At 35.5% G+C, this 20928-nt stretch overlaps 2 protein-coding genes across 51 annotated transcripts in view; one reads left to right on the plus strand and one right to left on the minus strand.

Annotated features, from left to right (window-relative positions):
- Positions 1 to 20928, plus strand: part of LOC106881370 (kinesin-like protein KIF13A) — a 692738-nt gene that overhangs the window by 357268 nt on the left and 314542 nt on the right. The gene's annotated exons all lie outside the window — the stretch shown is intronic.
- Positions 2593 to 20928, minus strand: part of LOC106874696 (uncharacterized) — a 21663-nt gene continuing 3327 nt past the window's right edge. Inside the window, exon 2 of the mRNA XM_014922505.3 lies at positions 2593 to 6882. Within this exon, the coding sequence (XP_014777991.1) occupies positions 4553 to 6727 (2175 nt within the window). The 5' untranslated portion in view covers positions 6728 to 6882 and the 3' untranslated portion in view covers positions 2593 to 4552. The remainder of the gene's footprint in view (positions 6883 to 20928) is intronic.

The raw sequence follows: 20928 nt of genomic DNA on the forward strand, positions 1-20928 counted from the left end.
TTCACTTTCTTTTCTGGCATCTGTGGACTCTGAGCCAACGTTGATACCACACATCACTTTTTACTAACATGCAAACCCCCACATCCTATTTATAACTGAAACACAAATCTCTGAGATCTATCCTTCACTCAGTTCTATCCATCACTCAGCTCTATCCATCACTCACCGCTGTCCATTGCTCAATTTTATCTGTCATTCAGTTCCATCCATCACTCAACTCTATTCATCGCCCAGTACTATCTGTCGCTCAGCTGTATCCATCACTCAGCTCTATCCATTACTCAGCTGTATTGCTCAGCTCTATCCATCCCTCAGTTCTATCCATCACTCAGCTCTCTCCATTGCTCAGTTCTTCCTGTCATTCAACTCTACTTGTCATTCAGCCCTATCTCTCACTCAGGTGTATTTGTCACTCAGCTCTATCCATCCATTGGTTCTATCCATCGCTCAGTTCTATCCATCACTCAGTACTAATCATTGCTCAGTTTTACCCACCATCAGCTCTATCCATCACTCAGCTCTGCTGTCCAGGCTACATTCTGAAAGATAGTATGTGGTTCCATTCTCCCTGCCAATCCTCCCTTCCTCCTGGATATCAGCAACGAAGACTTGCAATTACTCAGCTTCAAAGTCTCCCCGTAATACATCTGCTTCCTCTACCATTCTCCAAACTGCTCCAAATCGCCGACACCTCTTCAACCGTATCTTATCTTACATTTAGAACAGCTTTCTCTCTTCATCCCTCTCCAAAATTATTGCCATCAGTGATTGCAATGCTCACACTGGTGGTGTGGAGAGGGGAGGCCGGTATGCATGGACGACTGCTGGTCTTCCATAAACAACCTTGCTCGGACTTGTGCCTGGGAGGGTAACTGTCTAGGTGCAATCCCATGGTCAGTCATGACCGAAGGGGGTCTCAGCACATACACACCAAGTGTAGAAGCACTTCCATTCACTTCAAACTAAAAAGGTTACCATACCTGACAATGTCCTTTCCATTACCTTCAAACAATGCAACCCAGAAATCACCCTTAAACGCACAAAAGTTTTAAACTCCTCCCCCTCTCTTTCTCTCTCTCCCTCTCCCCCTCTCTCTCTCCCTCTCCCCCTCTCTCTCTCACACACACACGTGTGTATTCTTAGGAAAACCTCTGTATTCCAATAAACCAAAGTTAATGGAGTTGGCCACCAGCACCCTATTGAATGTCTCTCATTCCTTAATGACCACAAGTACAGCTTCTGTATACCAAGGTTTGCTGAGGACCATCTCTCCTATGCCATTACTTTGTGGTGTCTTGCCTTCAAGTTTAGTGTAACAGTGTTGTTGCTCTCAATATCACCTGTGCTTTCAGCTGTGTCATGTCTAAATCCACTGTGGAACCTACCCACCTGTTGACTCTGTCCTCCATTCATCTCTTGGGTCACCAGGGTTTTCCTGTCAGTTTGCCACTATTGTAGCATGTTGTGAAGGTGCATGGCTTAGTGGTTACAGTATTTGGCTCATGATTGTAAGGTTGTGGGTTCAATATCCAGCAACACATTGTGTCCTTGAGCAAAACGCTTAATTTCACTGAGCTCCAGTCCACTCAGCTGAAAAAAAATGAGTAGTACTTATATTTTTCGAAGGGCTAGCATTGTCACACTCTATACCATGCTGAATCTCCCTGAGAACTACATTAAGGGTACGTGTGTCTGTAGAGTGCAGCCTCTTGCATGTTAATTTCTTGAGCAGGCTGTTCCGTTGATCAGATCAACTGGAACTCTTGTCTTTGTAACTGACAGAGAGCCATTTTAAGACCCCATCCAGAGAAAGGCAACTCAGCTGATTAGCTCCAAGTCTCCCACAGACATGTTGTCTCCCATCTCTGCTGTTTTTTCTAGCACTATTACAATACCCTCTGTTACTCTGGGTTGTTAGTCTCATGCCACCTCTGCTCAAGAACTCTCAACTCACCTATTACTTTTAATTTCATTACCTATATTGTGTTGAATTTAACAGGTCCCACTAACCTCTTCAGTTAGTGTTAGCCTGCTTCATTCACCCCCTCTCCCCCACTTCTCTGTCTTGCCTGCAGTTATCAACCAGCAAAAACTGAAACAGAACATCAACAGTATCTATTTCACCAGTTTCAGCATGTGTAGGGCCCCTCGTTCCAAAGTTCCAAATCAAACTGATAAATTTAACTTGTCTTATTGACTTTCTTGTGGGCATTTTTTTCCATAGAATAGTGAGTGGAGAAGGAGAGGTACTTTGAAGTCTGCTGTATAGGCTTGTGGTTAGGGGGCAGAGATGTAGAGGTAAACTCAGAGACCACCTTGGGCAACACACACCCTTGCTATGCCGATACATTTTTGTGTTCTAATACACTTGGTATTTTAATACAATATTCAGTTATTTTATTTATCACTTTCAATAAGATTGCTATAAATCGTGACTGAAATATTTATTACATTATTACATATGCATATACATATGTATATATACATATATATATGTGTGTGTGTGTATATGTATATATATATATATATATATATATATAGCTTTTGAAACGCCTGATATATGAAACAAATGAAAGACCCATAACATAAAGGAAATCTTTTAACAATAAAATGTTTATTATTAAATATTACAAAAGAAAATAAATTATGAAAGTTTTAAACCTTGTTCTAATATTTGTCAGAGAATCTGCCATTCTGTTTCACTCTTTGCACCTCTCTCATCATTCACTCTAAACTTCTCTTCCATTTTCTCAACCGGAAAAATTCCCCTTTCAAAAAAAAAAAAAAAAAAATCAAAAAGTTTATAACACTTAAATAATCCTCTTCTACTTGATGACTGAATTAACGTCTAGTGTAACAATAATAATTTGTGCTTTCATGTATGCTTGTGTACACATGTGTCTGTCTATGTACGTATGTGCAAATAGAAGTTCTCTTCTTTTTTTTTGCTGTTTTTTTGTTTGTTTGTTTTTTTTTTGTTTTCATTAACGTTATTATTAATTCACATAATACTTAATTTTTTTTTCTCTCTGTGAGTACTTTAAGTGTACAACACTTGTAAAGCCAGTTCATAATTACTTGCTAACATCGTTGTGTGTTTTTTTTTTTTTTGTTATTGTTATTGTTTTTTTTTTGTTTGTTTTTTTCTTTTTCGTTTTTTCTTTTTTTTCTTTTTTTTTGAAAGATCAGTATGAGTATGGTATAAATATATGCAGGATCACATCCTGGAATTTGTGGTCTTCCGGAAAAAAATAAAATAATAATCAATACGTTTTTGTGACATATTGAATTGCATGTATATTCAAATTTCTTTGTTGATTAGATATTCATAGTAGTTAGAGTTGGTAGGTGTCTGTTACCAACTCTGCTAGAATTCTTGACTTCGCACTGCTTATCACCTTCAGTCTCACTACTGCTACTGTGTCTCTGTGATTAGCAACAATTTCATGTGGGAACAGTTGTGCTATGGAAGTAATTTGAACCTCTGTCATACAAATATAATTGTATTTCTCTTCTGTATTGGCACAACACATTTTTGGGGGGTTTTTGGGGTTATTTTTCTTTGTTTTTTTCATTTCATTTTTTGAACACAATTTCATAGAATTAAATGCCAGCATTGTGTGAGCTGTGTTGTATTGCTGTTGTTGTTGTGTATGTGTTTGGATATAGAGAGGTGTGTGTGTCTGTGAATACACACATCAGGTAAAGCAGTGTGTAAATGTACATATGTATATTTGTACACATAAGAGATATGTGTGTTAGTATATACTGTATTTTATACACAGTGCAGATATCACTAGTGTGTGTAGACCATTTTATACACACACAGGTAGTACAGGAATGTGTGTACACTTGGATTTTTTTTTATATAAACACAGGTGTGTGTGTATGTGTGTGCGCATAACAATATTTGACTATAACACAGTAGATGTAAGTATATGTATGTAGATAAAATAAATATGTTTGGAATTAAAACAAACATTTTTTTTTAACATACAGGCTAAACCTTACTGACTCTTTTTCTTTTTGTTTTATTTATTTTTAATGTTACATAATTTTAACTGTCATTCTCAGAGAGAGTGAGTTCAAATGGAAGAACTTCCAAGTAATTCTCTTCTTCTCCAACAATTGCATACAGTTTCTTGATGTCTTTGTTCTCTTCCATTTAGATTCATTCTCTGTGCTCTATAAGTGTTCTTTATTGGTATATATACCTGCTGCTTAGAATGATTAAAACTAAACCCATTTTTGCAACTGTTTTCAGATTTTCCCCGATTCTTGATGAAATTCTTAGAAATCTTAGAAATTCTTATACTTGTTGTTTTCCTATCTGTTATTGGTTTCTTTGAAACAAAATTTATTCTTCATATCAGTTGTTTGTCTCCTCCTGTGTATATTATTTTTGAATAATCATTTATTTGTCTGCAGTCTACAAACAACTATGATTGATTTTTCCCATGAAAAAAAAAGAAGAGAAAGAAAATAAAGATTGGAGATTAGGGGGTGGGGGTATTTTCTTTGCTGGTAGATATTTTATTAATATTTTTTTTGTTCAGACACTAACTGTTGGTACATATTTAAGCTTATCTTTCTTTTCATCTTCACTATCATCATCATCATCATAATCATCATCATCTTCATCATCACTATCCAACCATTTCTTAGAACTATATGACAAAGCAGATGTGTATGTGGGAGATGTTAAATATTGGTTTGTTGTTTGTGTTGAAGAATCTGCATTTGAAAGGCTAACTAACTCTAACTTGTCTCTAGCAAGCCACAAATATTCGTTTTCCCTATTGGTTTTCATCTTTGAAAATTGTTTGTTCAGCTCATCCATGACAAGAGCTTCAGCAATACTGTTCTCTTGCATTGGTGAGACTGATTGATATTTCTTATCCATCTCTTCTTCTTTCTTTGCTTTGTCTTTTATGTGACAGATAAGACACACCACTGGGCCGACAATAAGCCAGATGGCAATTAAGCAGCCCATTCCAATACCAAAACCAGCACTGAGTGTCAACGTTTTGGAAGGGTTTTTTTGTGTTGACACATCAGTTTGGGGTGTAACATTGTCTGTTGGTTCTTTAGGGATGACTTGCTCTGTTGATTCAACTGAAACCAACTCCTTATCTGAGCAGCATTTGCAGTTGGCATCATCAGAACAAGGTTTTGTGCACAGGTGTGTCATTTTAGAAGGGTCCAGAGTTGCAGTGGCACTTAGAATAAGATGCTTATTTTTTGTTGTTAAAGATAATGCTGCAGTTGCTGAAGTAGGAGTAGAAAGGACAGGTTTGAGAAATCCATGTTTAGTTGGTGTTGGGTGTGTGTGTTGGGAATTAGTTGGCACAATAAGTATATCTGGTATCATTTCTGAGGGCCTCAGAAATTCTGTTGTCACTGCAGCCAATATTTTCCCGTTTAAACCCTTTTTAGTAAAATCTTTGATTTTGTTTGTAACTAAGGGTTTATGGCTTTTGGTGGTTTCTGAATCTTCTGTTAGATGAAGCAGACCACTTCTTGAAGGCATCAGAGTAGGTTTTATTCCCTTTTGCTGATGATGGGAATTAACATCTAAGGATAATATATTCCTTGGTGGTCGTTGTGTACCATATTTTGGTGGGTTTGTATAGGGTAAGTTTTTACTATCATATTTTCTTCTCGATGACCCATACCGTGTATGGGTGCTTGGTGCTGGTTGTGCAAGTGGGGGTAAGTTTGGATCAAAATCTTCTTCACTTGTTGACAGGGGTCTTTCTTTACTTTGAGAACCTTTCGAACTGCTTTTGTCTTTTATATTTAAAAGGAATGGTGGCTGAGCTAAATATTCTGGGATGTCACTGGAATTTGCCTCTTTGAGAGGCATCTCCTCAGTTGTTGAATAGTTTTCAAACTGAGTTTCATTAATAAGCGTTGTCAAGGTACTAAGTACAGGTGTAGGTGTTAACAGAAGTATTACCCTATCAGGTTTATGTTGTGAACCTGTTCTCAACATACTTTCTGAAACTGTTTGTTGCAATGTTGATGATTGTATCGTATTATCAGCTATAGACATTTTGTTTGTTGTCGTAACTGAGTGTAAAGATGTTAGAACTGGATGCTTTCTTTTTACATTGAAATCATCCTGACTAGTCACTGGGTTCTGTTGATCAAAAGACGAGCTCTTAAGTGGAGGTTGGCCTGAAACCATAACATTTTCAGGTGAAATCTTACTCAACTCTGGAGTTTTTACAGAACTAGAATGTATTCCAAGAGCACTTATCTGGCGCCACTTACTAGAAAATCTCGAATCTTGTTTAGTCTTCATGTCTCGAAGTGACAGATTTAGATGTGGACTATAATTCTTCCGTTCTTTATGTTTACTATAAGCCCATTGATAGTTGTTGTTGTTGTGCTGGTGGTATTTTTTAGAATGTAAAGGTGTTTCTGTGCTTGCAGCTATCAAATTTGGGAGGTCATTAAGTGCCAGCTGTTTATCTTTAAGTGCTGGTAAATGATAACTTGCTGTTTCCATTACCCTGAAATGTTGAACATTCTTGATTCTATTTGGAAAGCCTTCTGTAGTAATTGGAATTTTATTATATTGCACTGACAACGATTTGGAGTTCATTGCTGTTGTCGTTTCTTGATAATGTACAGCTGAACATAGTGTATTATAACACAATAGTAAAATATTAATCCAACATGGAAAGTGTTTGGAAAATACTTTGTAATCCATTCTTAACATTCTTTCGTTTTGTTTGTCAATTTTTTAAAAATTATTGTCTTTCTTTTATTTATTGAAGCACATTTTTTCTGAGGCACTATTATATTGTTTTTGTTTTCTTGGTCTTGTTTTTTCTTTTTCTTCATCTGTGCTTCCTCTATCGTTAAATGTCGATTCTGAAAGAGAAAAAGTAGAAGTTAGTGACTAGGGCTCAGAGTTACGTTCAAGTTAATGTTTTTTTAAAAAAAAAAAGTTTGTAGATAAAAGTACTGGTTTTGTTGTGTGATTTTGCTAACACTTTTTTATTTTTGATAGTAGCCTTTCTTCTTTATAAGCTAAATATCTACTGCTTTTTTTCTAATCTCTTCCTTTCTCTCTCTCATTCACACACGCACAGTGAGTGATAGATAGATAAGGTAACACTCATGAAATATATGCTAATTATTTTGACTTAATTAGAAATATATCTAGTGGGGAACACCAACTTAAAACTTTGAAAGAGAGATGGAGAGATTATCTTTAATATGTCATTGATTTATCAATTTTAATTAATTGCACATCTTAATCATTGAGAATTTATCACTCATTAAAATCATTAGATCCTTGAGTACCATACTTTTGCTACTAAAGAGAAATGCATGTTCTTTCTGAGAGAAGCCTGATTTACATAGCTATATTTTAGCAGGAAGAAAAGGAAGAAATTGAATTGCATTAGCATATTCTTGGTAATTTAAGTGGAGGCAGCAGTGCTGGTGGTTTTCGTTGCCATCACCCCTCACCAATACTGACTTCAAAATTTCAACTACTTCGTCTAAATTGAATAAGTTAAACAGTTTTAAAAAGTCTAGATATGATATATAATATTTTATATGAGAGAGAAAGCTAGAATACTTAAAGTATCTCTTCATCTCTGTTGTTCCTTACTGGGAAGAGGTACACAAAAGATAGAGAGCAGTACTAGTCAGGCTTTTAACAATTGAATATAAAAATTGTTTTGTTTCTTTCTTGTGTTTATTATAATTTCTTTTATCATTTCTTTTCTAGATAAGACAATATTGAATTAAACTTCAAATAGAATATATGGCTTCCATTTGTGAAACGCATTTATTTTAATGTTGACCTGAAATTTCTTCTGTCTATATTAGCATATTTACTGAATTCCATGGAGATTTCTATTGTTGAGGAAAATGAAAACTGGAAAAAAAAAATAATAATAATGATGATGAATAATAAAAATATTCGCAATGCTAAAACCAAATTTCATATTTTCTTTATTCTCATGTTCTGCTTTACCAACTAAATATCAGATAAGTCAAGTCTATCTTCGGTAGCTTTACTATTTTAACTATTAAATGGAAATCTACTGCAAATATACTTTCTAGCAGATGTGTAGCAATATCTAAATAAATAATGATTTTTCACATCAACAGTAACAAACCTAAGGAAAATGTTTTGAAAAAAATAGCGTATGCTCTTTTATTCTCAGTGGAGAAAGGTATTTGTTAAGCTTTGAAATAGAATTCCCTTTGATAAAACCCTGCTTTTTATCTTGTACTTCATATAAGTAACCCGATAAACATTGAACTCTATTGAACGACATTTCTTTCTTTTTTTTCCTTTTATTTTTTATTTTTGCATACATATATATATAAATATATATATATATATTTATATATTGTACTTTTATTGAATAATTGCATGATTCTCACCGGCATCGATTTTTTTATCTATTTCATTTACTTAACCCATCTCGTTTAAGGATTACATGATGAAGAAGCGGGTGATGGGGGATGAGAGGGATGGATGTCATTCAAATTTTGTAACCCTTTAACAGATCTCGTGTACAAATATCAAAAGAAATATCGAATGTCAAACATGTATATATAGCTCTCTCTCTCACACACACAAACATATATTTTAAATATCTGTATGACATTAGGTGTGGTTTTGTGTGTAGATAGATTTGTATGCATATATATTTATATATATATGCGTGTGTTTATTTACATATTTGTTTATTTTTCTATATATAAATAAACTTATAAATGTAAGAATGAGTGTAAAATTAAGTTTGCTTTGAAGCCATTTGGTTTTGGGTTCCAGCCTACTGTATGGCACCTTTGGCAAAACTCTTCTGCTATATATATGGGCCTTACAAAGCCCTATGAGCCAAATGGTAACGATGTGCCTCTCTCATAAACAACAGACCCTGAAGCATAATGGTTTTCAGTGTGCATAAAGGCCAGTGAAATAAAAAAAATACCTAACTTGAAAAGTAAGCAAGCATTGGTGGCAATGAGGCATGTGACCGAGAAATACTTGTCCAACTTATATTAGCAGAGAAACACATGATTTGTGTGTGTGTGTGTGTGTGTATTCTAGATGTATGTTCCTAATATATTTATATATGTGTGTGTGGGGGGGTTTGCATGAGCAGTATGGGTGAATGGTTTAGACGTTTGCTTCATAACAAGGAAGTCTTGGGTTCAATCTCACTGCATGGCATCTTGGGGAAAGTGTCACTCAAAGTAATTCAAAGACACTACCTGATCAGACACACATTATATCATTAAGCAGGCAATTCAGTTGAGCAAACAACTGAGAACCATCTGTCTGAGACACATACATACATACATACATTGTTACACACACACACATATTTCTTATATGGATCATAATGTGCTTGTTGTTCCACAGTCACTCTTTGAACCTTTCAAATATTAAACTAGCTTTGCTCATCTTGCTATTTAATTTGCCTCTCAGCCTCTCATAACCACAAATCCTATTGCCCAGTTAGGTCAAGTGTCGAGCTTCCGCCAGCTTCTGCCCATCAATGGTATTGACTCCGGCTATGTCATTTGGTTTGTATTAGGGCTTGGCTGGAAGAGAACTTCATTCACACGTATGTGTATGTGTGTGTGTTTTGTTTTTCCCTGCTTTCACGGGTTAGACAAATGATACTGAGGTATTATTTTACAGCCAGATGCCTTCCTGTTGCTAACCCTTACCTGTTTTTCAAGTAAGAGGTCTCTTATTTCACACAGCTTTGGAGGCACAAAGCAAGCAATTGGTTTATTGACAAGAGAATCAACTGCTGTAACACACCATCTCTACACCACAACTTCTGTTTAAGCAAGCAAGGTGTAAATACACACAATCAGGTGAAAAAACTGTCAATGTTATTGGTCGATAGTGTATATAATTTAATGAGACTCCATGATGGATTATATTCTCACTAACAAGCATATGCATAACATGTGTACACATTCCTGCACATGGACACACTCAACACAATTATTTACTACAGATATGATCTCCCATGGATACACCTACACCTAAGTGCATATGTGGGTATATATAGTTGTGTGTGTGTGTGTGTGTGTGTAATAGTATCTGTGAGATTGTGAATTTAGTAAATAATTTTGTATGAGTATGTATAATACATATGTGGAACTACATAGAATTATACATGCCTGAAAAGTCTTGTATGTGCTTATGTTGTGTGGCTGTGTGGTAAGTAGCTTGCTTGCGAACCTCATGGTTCCGGGTTCAGTCCCACTGCGTGGCACCTTGGGCAAGTGTTTTCTACTATAGCCTCGGGTTGACCAAAGCCTTGTGAGTGGATTTGGTAGACGGAAACTGAAAGAAGTCCATTGTATATATGTATATATATATGTGTGTGTTTGTGTGTCTGCGTTTGTCCCCCCACCATCGCTTGACAACTGATGCTGGTGTGTTTACATCCCTGTAACTTAGCGGTTTGGTAAAGAGACCGATAGAATAAGTACTAGGCTTACAAAGAATAAGTCCTGGGGTCGATTTGCTCGACTAAAGGCAGTGCTCCAGCATGGCCACAGTCAAATGACTGAAACAAGTAAAGGAGTGTGTGTGCTTTACAGTGGGCATATAACTCCTACCAGCATCAAATTATATAAACTATCTTCCAAGAATTTAGTTTATAGACAAACTCTCTCTCAAGAATGCTGTTGACTTGGAAGGTTATGGAGATCATGGCAACATACGTCACTTCTCCATCTTAGAAGTAGGAAAACCTGACAGAAAAGCATTGTTACACAAGGTTTAAATGTAGCAGTAGTAGAAGTGGGTGTTTAGGTCAACGACTTATTGTTTGACCTGCAGGAATTTCTGAGGTCATACTGCTATTGATAGAAGATCTTTGCTAAACATTATTAGACTTCGGGATGTTTCAAGCATACACACACACACACACACACACACACACAGTGATTCAAAACTAGCGTTTTCATCTTCTATAACATTCTGAGACTAAGACTTGCATTTTGAGCTAAGCATAATGGTTAATTATAACACTTGAAAGCAAATAGCTATATATAGCCACATACACACATATATACATGCGTACATGCATGTGTATATGTATACTTGTAATTTTTATCAAATTGTCAGTTTGGTAAGTGCCATGTACAAAACCCTTGGCCTTTGAGTCACTTTTAGAACTTTCTGTTGGTAAAAATAATAAAAGAAATATATACTCATGTACTGAGTTCTATTTCACCTGTTTGTTCTACCAAACTTATATATATATATATATATATAGGTTTATATATATATACATATATATATATATATATATATATATATATATATTACGGAGATGTACTTGCATAGCAAGTGACCTGGTTTGAGATCATGTGCTGAAACAAAAGCAGTTGCAGCGTGGAAGGTGTTTATAAGTCATTTAAAAACACACAAAAACCGTTAGATTCACTTTAACATTTAAATTTAATTTGTCAAAATATTTTCATCGCTTTGAGACTGCGACCTGTTCACTAACAAAATCCCATGCCACATCTACATATATATATATAGTATTAATTAATAGTAGGAGATGGATTTCATATTAGACTTTTATTAGGCACAACATGTTTTGACCCATCAGTTTGGGTCTCCTTCAGGTCCATTGATAAAGAAGTCTCACTAGAGATTTTTATTATCTATATATATATATATATATATATATATATTTAAAAATTTAAGGAATGGAGAAAATGCATGTTATAATTGCATACTTTATTCCTACATATGTTTCAAAGGATTACAACCTATGTGATCCATAGGGATCTGTGATATTAAAATTGTAACCTTCTCATCAGGGAAAGCATGGGAATCATCTTAAACGTAAAACATTATGACCCAAAGTTATTTTGTGTTCTTTGCTACATTGGTTTCTATTAACCCATTTATTCTATCCGAAGAATTATTATTCATTTAGATAGAAGAAATACATATAATTAAATATATATATATATATATATATATATATATATATATATATATATGTTTGTATTACATCATAGCCTTCCCTTAGATATGGACAACTTGTGTGTACGAGCAACAGTGAGAGTTTAAGGCAGGGCCAAATTCTAAATGGTTTAATTGCTTTGTGTTGAGTGCACCCAATCATATATATATATATGTATGTATGTTTATATAAATTTGTGTGTGTGTGTGTGTATATATAACTGATTAGTATTTGCTTTTTGAACTATTGGTCATAGCTGAAATGTCAGTGTTGTTCTTCTGACTCAGATTAGCCGTGATCAAGCAGAGCCTCAGATCAAAGTTGTCCCAACCATGATAATCTCAACCTCTTCTACGTGTATCAAAGACTTCATAATCCAGTGCATCATTTATATTTAAGATGATGGCGCTTGATACAAGGATGATTTTACTGCTATTTCTAGTATACCAAGCCATCATATCATTGGATATTCATCATCATTCTTAATGTAAAATCTGGTTGAGCAGTGTTTATCAACTTAGATAGAAAGCATCATCACATTTCAGCATATATATATATATATATATATATATGTATGTATATATTCGTGTGCCAGAAACTGCTGTTACTGTAGTAGTTTCTTTGTAACACATTTTAGCTTCAACTAGTTGTCAGTTTCTATAAATGGTTGTTTAATTTTCAATAGGTATCTCTTATTTAGTCATGTACACGTTCAGGAAACAAGGTGATTCTTATGGCGAACTTAGCACAAGAAAAGCAAGAACTCTTTCCTCATTCCTCTCCCCTACCCACTCCTCTCTCTATAGCTCTCTCTCTCTCTCCTCCCTTACCCACTCCTCTCTCTAACGCTCTCTCTCTTTCTCTCTCTCTCTCTCTCTTTCTTTCTCTCAATAATAGATTCATACCTGATTTAAAAAAAAAAAAAAATTGCATAACTGATGAAAATATTGATAATTTTTCAAAAAATTTACACACACACAAAACAATGCATAAAATGCATGCTTATCATCATCACCACTTTGTACATTGGTGTGAAAATACACACACACACACACATGCATACATCACACACACACAAATACATACATACACACACACGTGCATACATATCACACACACTCGCACACAAATGTAAAAATATGAATATTTAAATGCAGAGACATATAATGTGCACATACATATGTACACATCATATACACACATACTTAGAAATAAAAAAAAAATGATATTATATATAAAATTAAAATGTGTATGTATGTACATAATCATAAATGCACATACGCCTTATTTAAAACGTGTTTAGGGTTTAGGGTCATGCGTGAGATTTAACAATTTCCATATTTCCTCTGCTTTGATTCTGCTTAAACGAGAATTTGTTCTTGCAAACGAAGTGATGTATGCTGCTGAAAATTTGATTCCAGTTTAAGTGGTCCCTGTTTCCAGGACTTAATGTAGGTCAGGTTCATGTTAATGACATAGGATCCAGTTGACAGCTAAAAGCCTTTCTCATGAACTTCAGGGGAAAAAAAATACACTGTTTCTCTATGTAGCTAATGAACTTTTATTTTATTTTCAAGATATTTTTTTCTTTGTAGTTTTTTTTTTTTTAAGTCTTAAAAGAAAATATGGACATTCTTGTCCATCTTTACAAAACTCACAATCACACACACACACTCAGAAATACAAGATTAACTCATACCCTAAAGATACCACTTCTGGATCTCACTAAATCATGCATATGTACTCTTGAATGCATACATGCATTCATGGTCTCTTATATACACATTAGAAGTATGCAGTTTCTCTCTCCATCTTCTCTCTCTTTCTCTCTCACACACACAACTTTGCACACTCTGACTTCTCATTCACACTCAAACTGTCCTCCCCTGGTTCAATTAACCTTACACTTCTGTGTACACATCATCTCACACTCATTGATTCTACGTTTTGTTTAACCACAAAACTGCCAACCCTGTTCATTCTTGCAGAAAACACTTCTCTCTCTCTCTCTATATATATATATATATATATATGTGTGTGTGTGTGTGTGTGTGTGTGTGTGTGTGCACTCACAGAAACATCCACTTATAAATACACTTACATGTTGATATGCATATACATGTACCTTTATATGCCTCTCTGTGTGTGTGTTTATAAATGTATATATATATATATATATATATATATATATGTGTGTGTGTGTGTGTGTGTGTGTGTGTGTGTGTGTGTGCGTATATATAAAATATGCAAAGTAGGCAGTTCTATCCAAACTAAAACTAAAAATATTAATTACTAAATATGAAAAGTAAATGATTTCTAATTCTTTATAAAAATGCTGATTTAATGCATGCAATGTGATGTATGATTCAGTAAATGATGTTCAATAGATGCAATTTACTTTGCCTTTCAAGCTCAATGTTTATATACTCGGTGTAATGCTATTAAACACATGTGCTGTATGTTCAGTTCTATAAATCATTGAATATAAAAGAAATAACAGCATACTTCATTCTGCCTTTTCACTCAAAGTCATTACAGAGCGGGAAATGTATGTACATGGTGTGGTACATCGTGTCTGTTTTTTGGTGGGGGTGGTTTTTCATTCTTGTGTTTTTTTTTCCCAATAATGATATATATATATATATATTTGCGTGTGTGTTTGTGTGCATTTCGCTATGAAAAATTGTGCCAAAAAGAAATGAGATTATTCAAGAGGAGATGTTGCGGTTTTTATTTTTTATATGTATTGGAAGCTGAAAACTGTTGTTCCAAGTTTCATATTTCTCTTCTTCAGACAGTAGTGAAGAGTAAGACAAGGATAGTCACTTTGTATAATATCACATGGGAAAAGCACACTGAAAATTTGTCACCGGATATGTACATGAAAAATTTTCAGAAAAGTATCAAGTAAAACCATCGGAAATTTTTAATGAATGCTGGGCTCTGATTGGATACAGGAGGTCATTATCTTGGTTGTATTTTGTAGGAATGAGCAAGTGAATATATGATGAGTAATGTAAAGAACTGAGGGTGTATATATATATATATATATATATATATATATATATATATACTGTTTTTACTTCAGAACAGATGAATATAAAAATATTATCTTTTGAAAAAAAATTCAAGGAGAAAAACTACAAGACATGATAATGAATGAAATTACCACTTGTATGTGTTGAATTTCTTTTAGATTAAGTTCTTCAATACAGAACTCAAGCCATTTACTAACAAAGTGATGTGCTTTCTTTGTTTGTGTTAATAATCATAGCCTATACCATGCTGGAGCATCAGCTGTATAATTGCACTTGGTTAGACATGGAGAGCTCTGATAAACAAGAGAGGCTATCAACCAAGCTCTGATGAACACCAACCTGCATGCTAAGTTCCTCTCTGAACTTCTTGCTAATTTTTATTCTGCTGACAGCATCTCTGTGAGAAGTTGTATAGTTCTCACAAGTTCTTCCTGTACATCTAGTTTTCTTAGTGACCACCAGACTACAGAGCTTGTTTCTCTGTCAAAGGTCTTTTCTAGGTCAACAAATACTAGCAATTGTGTCTTGCTCTTTACTACACAAGCATGAACTATATTTCATTTAAACTAATTATCTTTCTAATTAGTTATGCCATAAATCTTTCTGTTACTTTCATTACTTGGTCCATCAGTTTAATGATTTTGTAGTTGCTTCTTTCTAAAGCATCTCTTTTTGCTCCTTGTAGCAGTTCATAATTCTGCTTCTGTACCAGTTTCTTGGCATTACCTCTTCATGGATGACCTGACTGACTATAACGTGTACGTGTCCTTTGTAGCCACTGGTTTTCAGCATATCTGTGACTGTCTCTAATGATCTTTTTACTTTCTCTGCTTTCATATCCTTAATGGCCATTTCAACCATATAGCTATGAACTTTAACAGCTCGTTCTTCAGTTGAGTCTGCATGGGTTAGTCTTTCTTATACATTCTCATTTAACAGCTTCTCATATCATGTGTATGTGTGTGTGTTTGTGTGAGAGTGCATGTGTGTGTATGTATATACAGTGAGTATAATATTTGAACAAAGATTGAGGAGACTACAACTCAATAAAGGACCCAATACAATATATATATGGAGTCTATTTTTATAAAGCAAGTCATACCTAATAACAGCACAGTTGTTTCAATATGTGTGTGTGCATGTGTGTATACATGTTCATGTATCCATACACACATACACACACATATAGTTTGTATAAGCCACTTCAATAGCTTGTTTCCACTCTGTGCAGCCACTTCTGGTGAATCAGACTGGGCACTGTGAAAACTCCAGAGCAATAGGCTCTGGACTGGTCTAAATAAGCTTCTTCATCAGTTTTGAGTATATCATCTCCAGATTGTTAGCCAACAACAGATGTGTGTGTAGAGTGTTCTAAGTGTCTTTTATCATGGCAGATGCACAAGAGTTTGTTCTCTCCCCAGTGAGTCTAAACAGTCCTCTCTTCCTCTGTTATCACCATTTATTTGTTCTCTGGCTCCAGAAAAGTTATCTTGCAGCTGGTAAGACTAAAAAAGAATCCCCATTTTCTATTTGATCATTTTTTTCTTTTGCACACAACTAGGTAGGAAGAGACTCAGAGCAAGAGGGTGATAGGAGAGAGTAAACAGAGAATAACAGGAGTGATAGGGACACAAAGATGGCAGAAGAAAAAGCTATGAAAGAGAGACAAACAATTACAATAATGTTTGTTGGTAGGGAGATTGAATAGAAACAATATTACTAAGCAGGTGAAATGAAAGTGATGAATGAGAACCAGGCCAAGAGAATAATAGAAGAGAACGAAAGAGATGGGAGCTAAACGACAATGAGAATGAGAGGAATAGCTACATGATGGTTGTTGATAAGGAGATGGAATAGACACAGCAGAATGATATAATAGAGGAAGACAGAATGATTGGAGAATGACCAGATGGTGGATGATGGCAAGAGAGGATTTGCAGGAAGATGTATGAGTCCAACATTCTGGTAGGAGAAGAACTGAGCAGAGTGAGGGCTTAGTGGGGTCACAACATGCATAATGAGAGGGAGGAAAACAGATAAATCAAGAATGTCAAAGTGGTGGGGGTATGAGACCAGTCAGCTCCAAAGAACAGAAGCCATTGTAATTGTGGTAAAAATATATCTGGTAGAGGAGACAGCACATTTGTGAACCAGAGGCTGGGGAATGTTTGTGAGTGACATACAGTACCCAAATGTAGGGACAGTTTTCCAGTGTGGATCTTACCTGAGTGTTGTAACATGCAGGTGAAGTATTTTCAGTCTCTCAAGAGAAAGTCCAGTCTTTGACATGCAGTCTTTGCTGTGTTAAGGATGTGTTTTTGCCAAGAAAATATCCTGAACGATAGTGGAGCCAATTGTTTGAAGCTGTCTCAAAGGTTCTAGGTGTGTGCTTATTATGGGTAACGTTGGGGGTGCCATGATGTTTTGATATGTGTTTTCTCACTTGGAATGTTTTTGAAGTTTCTGTTTATGGAATCATTGTAGATTTTTCTGTGAGCTGTTGTACATGCAGCACCCCTCCTAGAGGGATCCTTCTTGGAAGTGATGGCTAGTAGGTCAATGATCTATAAGAGAAAGACTATAGGGAATAGAATAGAATCATGGGTGTGGATCAGGTAGAGCTCCATCTGTATAGGCTGTGGCAGTGCAATCAGACAAGAAGCTACCAATCAAAGAGATGAGAGGCAAATAGAGTTTATAGGCAACAATTTTTAGACCAGATGCAGTTGAAAGCCTTGCTTAAGTCAAAGGTAGTGACAATGCTTTCACCTGTTGCTAAGATTGGGAACCCACTTGTAAGTGTTGTCTGCTGGAATAAGTTTCTAATAGGTCTAGTCATAAGAATGTCATCCTTGTGGTTTTGAAATAGAGATAGGGAGAGGGAGAAGGAGATAGAAAGGGTTAGAAAATGTTAATATTTATTTCCTTTAAATTTGATCTGTTTAAAGTGATAACAAGATGTTAGTTGGCTGGAGAGAAGCAGTTGCCCTTCTTGGGAAAGCATAGCAATGTAGCACATACCTAAAGATAGCTAAACAGAGACAAACAGACAGATAGATAAGATAGAGAGAGAGAGAGAGAGAGAGAGAGACCAGTAGATAGGAGTATTTGGTGAATATAGGGATGAGGTCTGGAGCATATTGAGTGTAATGGGAGATTGTCAGGACCCACGGCCTTTTTAATTTGAATCAACCAGATATATTTTAGTAGTTGGTTTGTATGTATGAATTGTGATACACTTGGTTGAATGGCATGAAATAGCTTTGGAGAAAGTTTACTTGATGTGCATGCAATTAAATTTAAACCTCATAACAAATGTAGAGAATTTTTACCTATGAATACAGTTCAGAAAAATCATCATAGCTGTAGGAGATTTCTACAATACTGGTACAGATCTTTTTGATAAAGGAATGAATGATGTGGCTTCAGTTTAGAAGCTGGGAGAGGATGAGGGTTGTGTTGCATAGTGAGTGATATGCACTGGTCATGGTTGTCATGAAAGGACTTGCCAGTGCTGCAGTACTTAGATAAAGCCATCCAATTTTTTAGGGCTGGATGATTCTCCAAATGTCAAACCATGTGTATACATAGGTGTGTGCATTTTTACTTGCCCTTATATACATGACTATATTTATGTACATATTTGTTTGAATTCATGCATATATGTATAAAGATTTGTATATAAGTATATATCAACTGCAAGTGCTTCAATAAGCATTATTTCTTGAACACCATTTTTTGATGAATTTGCATCATCTCCAAGAATGCTTGCATATATGTAGATGATATCACCTATCTCTCCACCTTCCTTCTGTAACCTTCTGCATACAATCCTCCCATGAATCACCTCATGCCAAACATTCACTTCTTCCATGAATGGGGACCGAAAGCCATTCTCCATCTTGTTTCATTTCACAGAAACACACATAGTTATTGCCAATATTAAAGAAACAACCTTGTACTCCATGTTGCTTATCATAGACAGCACAGCCACAAACTCTTAAAATCGCTATGTGTACAGGGCTTGTAACCATTGAAGATCTCATCTGGCAATTTCACATTCACAACAGAGCAAAACTGCATCACAATAATTGGACTTCATCTTTACAACCAGAAAATACTTCAGTTGCTAACATTCTTCATGGTTCATATGAGACCCACTATCGAATACTGACCCCCACTTCTGAGTGCTGCTAGCTGCTACACACACAAACCTCCTAGACTATATCTTACTTTCTGATTGACCAGACCACCTTCAAGCCTATTGAAGTGGTGTCACCTTTCTCTGGCTTTTCCACTGGTACTACAGCAAGTTCCACTTCTCTGACCCGGCTGGTATTGTACCACCTCCACCCTAGTCTATCCAACTCACTGCCTCTCCCCTCCTGTCATCATCCATATTTTCTCTGCTCACCCTACCACGGAACATCAACTCTTAAAACCCTGACTGCATGTTTTTTCTCTGGACTCATCAACTAGCAGATTTCCAAGAATATCATAATCAGCATTGATATTACCAATCACTGAGAGCTTCTTCATGACCAAAACATTTAAAAATATATCAATTCATATGGCATATATTTTTGTTTCAATTTATATCCTAGGTTTGCAAACTATAGCATTATCGGTTATACATTTCCAGTGAGTTAATCATTGCATTTCTGGTTCTGTGAGGGTAAAGTGGTATCCATGCACTTAGCCTTTGAAAGCCTGTATTTTGTAATGCAAAACGGTTCAGCCAAGTGAATTAAGTGCCTGCCATCAATATGGATCTTTGCATTGAATATTTAGAGGTCATACACAGATATGAATGTACAAGCCATTGTAAAATGACATCTTTCAGACTGCAGTGGTAGCATTGCTCTGTGTTCAGTGTTCTAGCTGTGTGTGTGTGTGTGTAATTTGTGGAGTTATATTGCTGTAGTTACCAGTCTCCTACATTTTAACCTGTTGCTGGTGTTGTTTTTTTAGCAACATCTTCAAATCATTGCAGCTGACTGCAATGATCTAAAAAGCTTTCCTTTCCCTGGTAGGGAGTTAATTGTTTGTATCAGTCATAATGTTCTTGATTTGTTCTTTGTCAGTGGTGACTCTTTCATTCTAGTCCAACTTACATGGGAATTTGCCTTATAAGCAGCTCTGTCACATACAGAGGTGTCATCTTTTTCCCACACCAACTTGCTGTTTATGGTTACACAGAGAATCTCAAAGCTCATTTTTATTGGCTGCCTGCAATTCTTAAAGTGCAATGCAAGCTTTCATGAGCTTCATAGCATTCCTTGATGAAAACACTGCTTTATAATTTCATGGCTCAAATGTTACAATTCAATTGTCTGCATAGGCTTTCATCCTGACAAGCTCTCTCCGTTTAAGTTGATTTCTGCCACACTGCTTTCTCCTGCTGATCTCACTGATGCCAAATGCATGAACGTGCTAACATATAGCTGTCAGAGATGATGTTACCCATCTAAGAAGGCTGGAGAACAAAAGTGAGTGTCAGGGTATGTGGGACTAGAGCATTGAAGGGAGCTAGATCATGTTGACATGAAAGGGTGGCCTTAATAGATCGTGCATTAAATTAGATTTACACACACAATAATACATGTGTGTAGATTTGTATTTATATATAAAATTCATATCCATTTAAAATCAGTGGATGATACACTTTTTTTATATTCGATTTTACATATAGAGGACACACATGATTAATTCAGTAATATTTTGTGAATGAATAAAGCTCCCACCCCATTCTCCCCCTTTGCTCTTTCTCTATATCTCCTTTTATTTCACCTTCTCTCTCTCTCTCTCTCTCTCTCTCTCTCCATACACTGTGTGTATTTTTATATATCTACTTTCTACTTTGTGTGTGTAGCCAATAGTTAGACTGTGCTTTACTGATG

The sequence above is a fragment of the Octopus bimaculoides genome, chromosome 4, assembly GCF_046866305.1.
Source record: "Octopus bimaculoides isolate indiv1 chromosome 4, ASM4686630v1, whole genome shotgun sequence".
Taxonomy (NCBI): Eukaryota; Metazoa; Mollusca; class Cephalopoda; order Octopoda; family Octopodidae; genus Octopus; species Octopus bimaculoides.